Raw genomic sequence first — 4,234 nt, forward strand, 5'->3', positions numbered from 1 at the left:
TTTAAAAAAAAAAAAAAAAAAAAAAAAAAAAAAAAAAAAAAAAAAAAAAAATAAAATCAAATGGGTTCAAAAGCTCATTTTAACTTTTTAAAAGCCGTGTCACTCGGGCCTTCACACTACAACTTATAATCACTTAAATTTTAATTTAATCACTTTTCAAAGATACATACATTTCACATAGTTAGCACCAAACGTCATACAATTATGTGAAATTTCACTTTCAACGACCAAGATTTTTAGACCATATTAGTTTCGTTGTTGGCCCATGAAATTGTTCAACAGAGAAATTTATTCAAATATAACCATAATTATTTTAAGGAAAATAACTTGTACAGTTGTATTCAATATCCAGTACTTCTTGCAAACACGTGAAACATTTTTTTCTTGTACCCTTTCCCGGGGGGGGGGGGGGAGAAATTAATAAGTATTATTCATAAAATCCATATTGGAGTGAGAATCTAGATGTATCGAATTGGATATTTTGAGTAACAAAATGGCTATCATTTATTTCTGTGCATTAATACCTATCGTTTAATCGTGAAACCACCGTTAGACAACATAGTCAAATGATAGTTCCTCCATAAAGAGTAATTAATTAAAAGATACTTTGGCAATGATATGAAGCACTTGCCATCAACTCTAGGGGTTGGAATTGGGTGAGCTGCTCGTCGGCTCGCCCAACTTGTGAGTCAAGCAAATTCGGCTCATGTCCAAAGTGAGTTGTAGCCACATGCCTGAATTGACCTTACTTGGCTTGCATGAGCTGGACCGTGAGCCAAGTGAGCCAACTTACCTATTGCTCGCAAGTTGCTCATATTTTAAGCTTTCATTTATTTATTTTAAAAAATTATTAAATTATACATGAAATATATATATTTGCATAATTTTAACTTTAGATGGATATTGTAGCGAGTTCCAAGCACAAGTGTTTTTACAATTTTCTAAAGCTTTTGATGTAATATAATTATTGACATTTAACATGACTTTAGATCTTTCATAATAGTTCTTGGAAATAAAAGTGCAATTTTCAATTCCCATAATATAAAAAAATTGGGGAGCCATGAGCGGCTTGCTCCACCAAGGGGTGAGTCGAACCACATTTTGATGAAGCGAGTCAACTTGCACTTGGCTAACCTCACAAACAAGCGTTAGCCAGCTCATGTGATGGGCTAAATCGAACCCAACTGTGACAAGTCTAGCAGCTTGGCTCAATCCTTTTAACACCCCCAATTAAGTTACTAAGGCTGAGCAATTCAATGCATCCAATTCTAAGAGAACATTTTTGGATAAGAACAAAATTACCAAACAAAGAAAATTTATTGTGAAATATATAACAGTTGTAGATAATTTTATTATAAATTGCATATTTTCTAAAAAAAAACGTAACATGCCCAATTTTATTTATTTATTTATTTTTGCAATAAGTAATTTTAGTTAATTGGTCACATTTCTCATCAAGTATTTTGAATTAGACACATGATATTTATAACAAGTACGTTAATACCAAGTTAAATCATTTATGAATAAGTGACTAACTTGAGATATAAATGGATTTAACTCGTTCATTCATTAGTATAAAGTGGCAATATTTTGCTTGGATTTTATATGACATCTATGTCGAAATCGGGTCCCTCTCTCTGGCCGTAATCATTGAATTTTTTTTTTATGAAAAAGGTATATTGGTAGAATTGATCTTTCAATAATATATTCAAATTTTTTGTTAGAGTTTCCGCAGTTCCGGTGGACAAAGTTAACAAGCTAAGTACAAGTAACTAAGTTAAACAATCAACAAATTATCGTAATTGAATGTTAAATTCTCAATTCTCATTGAATTAGTAGATTATCGTGCTACCGGCAATTCAGGGAAAAAAAAGATTAACGTTATTAATAGAAGTAAATTCAAACCCTTACATGTTGATTTTTTTTTTTCATACTTAAATGACACGGAATCTTACCCTTAACATCAGCAACTTGTAGTTTTATATATGCCTGGGGCTCTTGAGCTACTCTTGTTGTGAGATTTCTACTTATATCGGGTTTGAGGAGATCAAGTATTTTATTGTCCTTTCCTAAAATATACTTTCACTGGAACTCTTGTTATCATGATGAATTAAGAAAAAATACAAGATTATATTTTTTTCATAATAAATATGCACTTTTTCACCCAACTCTTATTTTAAACAGAAAAACACAATAAAAAAGTTTACACATTACAAGATTGTCAACAGTAACCAAATGGGAGATGGTCTTATTCATAACATACACACCACGCATTTATATTATAGATAAACACCAGTTCCATGCTTAATGGGTGAGAAGATAAAGGTCCACCACTTCAGTTATACTAATTGAAAAGACACCATAGATTTCTGGAGGCGGAACTAATTCAGAAGTTTTCTCATACACAATAGTCCATTTGGCAACCCCATTACCAGGAGCAATTGTGAACTGGAAAACTTTGTAGAGGACCATGAGATCTCCTTCAATGGCTTTGTAAGTAATGGTTCTTTCTGCATCATTTATTGCTTCAGCCCTCAGTTTAATCATCTGTGTAATCCCTCCTGCCACATACATACATATAAAATGCCATCAACCAAATATCATTCTTTAACAAGAGAAAATACATGCATGTGTTCATCAAGATTAGAAACGTAAAACAGGCCGAGGTGAAAGGTGGGTTGGACCGCCTATAAAAACACTGACATAGGATTGAACATAATATGTTAAATTGATATATTTTTCCATTGATAATAGTAAGTTTTAGTGGATGGTCATGTATCACAACTGGCAATGCGTTGCAACGTTTCTTCTACGTATTAATCTCGACTGTGTTATATAAATTAAGAGTTTTACTATACTGAAAATGTTGTTGACATTTCATGACGTAATAGGCAATCTGACCATTGATTTGAATGGCCAGATTTTTGACACGTCGTAGAATGTCAACCAAAATGTCCAAAATGAATGTCAAAGTAGGATTTCCCGTAAATCAATAAATATAAGATCATGTTTGTGCAAATATACAGAATCATTCAATAATTTTATTCTTACCAGCAACAAAATTCCAAACCTTGACACAACCAACTTTACCGTTCTCTCCTTCAAGAACCTGAACACTATTGAAACTCGCAGGAAATACAGTGAGGAGATCACTCATGTGGTTTTTGAAGAAATCATAAAACTTATCAGGTGAACATCTTATCGGAGGGGTTACTTCTAGAACTTTAGACATGTTACCAGTAGCTACGATAATTAAAAGACTAGCTAGTGTAAGAAAGATTGTGCTGTGTGCAAATGAATCTGAATCTTGTGGGTATTTATAATGTGGATTTATCCACAAATTGTTTTAAGTTTATAATTAAATATGGGTAGTTTTGTAATTGCTCTGCGAGGATTTCATAGGATGAATTGATTAATTTTAGTCCATGTTTGTTTTAACTTAAAAAAAAAAAAAAAAAAAAAAAAAAAAAAAAAAAAAAAATGAATTGATTAATTTTAGTCCATGTTTGTTTTAAAAAAAAAAAAAAAAAAAAAGATAAGAATTTAAAGTAAAGTAAATTTTAAGAGGACGTTTTATAGGATCACAAATTTAATCAACTTTATATATTTCATCAATTTTTAGCGAAATCAATTAAAAAACTGATTATTAGCTAAACCAAACAAGAGTTTAACTTCCAATATTTGTGAAATTGATCTCATAATATTATATGAATCAAGAAAAAGATTATTCTTAATTATTTACCACTTGTTGGTATAACATATTGATACTGATACAGCAAAGAAAATAACATTGATGTCTTGTGGTTCAAAATAAGATTTATCATTTTTTTTCTTTAATATTAGTAATTAATATGCATACTATCATTTCTGAAATCATATTCATTTCTTACGTCCGTTAATTCTTATTTTACCTTAAATGTTATTTGATAAGGAGATATATACATATAGTATTGCACAATGTTCTAAAAAGTGCAAAGGTTCGGCAACAAGATCAAACTTCAAACTTTACAAGTTAAGTTAGTCTAAGAGTAAAAATGTGTAAAAATGTAAACAAAAGGCAAGGTCAAATTTCGTACCTAAATGCCCTTTTTAAAACATTAATATTGCAAAATATTGAGGAAAAAAATTAAAATTTTGTTCAAAACTATTTAATTATGCCTAATAAAGGATGAAATATGATCGCTATTTTAATATACAACTGTACTACATGTACACTAGAGTGGACAAATGGCTT

At 30.5% G+C, this 4,234-nt stretch overlaps 1 protein-coding gene across 1 annotated transcript; it reads right to left on the reverse strand.

The window, feature by feature from the left end:
* Window positions 1-2,187: 2,187 nt before the first annotated feature.
* On the reverse strand, window positions 2,188-3,275 carry LOC111380276 (MLP-like protein 34). The gene is made up of 2 exons (XM_023003787.1): window positions 3,052-3,275; window positions 2,188-2,561 (listed from the first exon to the last, which is right to left on the reverse strand). The coding sequence occupies exons 1-2, from the start codon at window positions 3,230-3,232 to the stop codon at window positions 2,305-2,307; spliced, it is 438 nt and encodes a 145-aa protein (XP_022859555.1). The 5' UTR covers window positions 3,233-3,275; the 3' UTR covers window positions 2,188-2,304.
* Between the last annotated feature and the right edge of the window lie 959 nt (window positions 3,276-4,234).

This window comes from Olea europaea, unplaced genomic scaffold (assembly GCF_002742605.1).
Source record: "Olea europaea var. sylvestris unplaced genomic scaffold, O_europaea_v1 scaffold2117, whole genome shotgun sequence".
Taxonomy (NCBI): Eukaryota; Viridiplantae; Streptophyta; class Magnoliopsida; order Lamiales; family Oleaceae; genus Olea; species Olea europaea.

What these genes read in the sequence shown, in the direction of transcription:
- LOC111380276 (XM_023003787.1), bottom strand. Translation starts at nt 3,232, where the DNA reads ATGTCTAAAGTTCTAGAAGTAACCCCTCCGATAAGATGTTCACCTGAT. An exon ending in GGTTTGGAATTTTGTTGCTG is followed by an intron (nt 2,562 to 3,051) that starts GTAAGAATAAAA and finishes TGTATGTGGCAG; the next exon opens with GAGGGATTACACAGATGATT.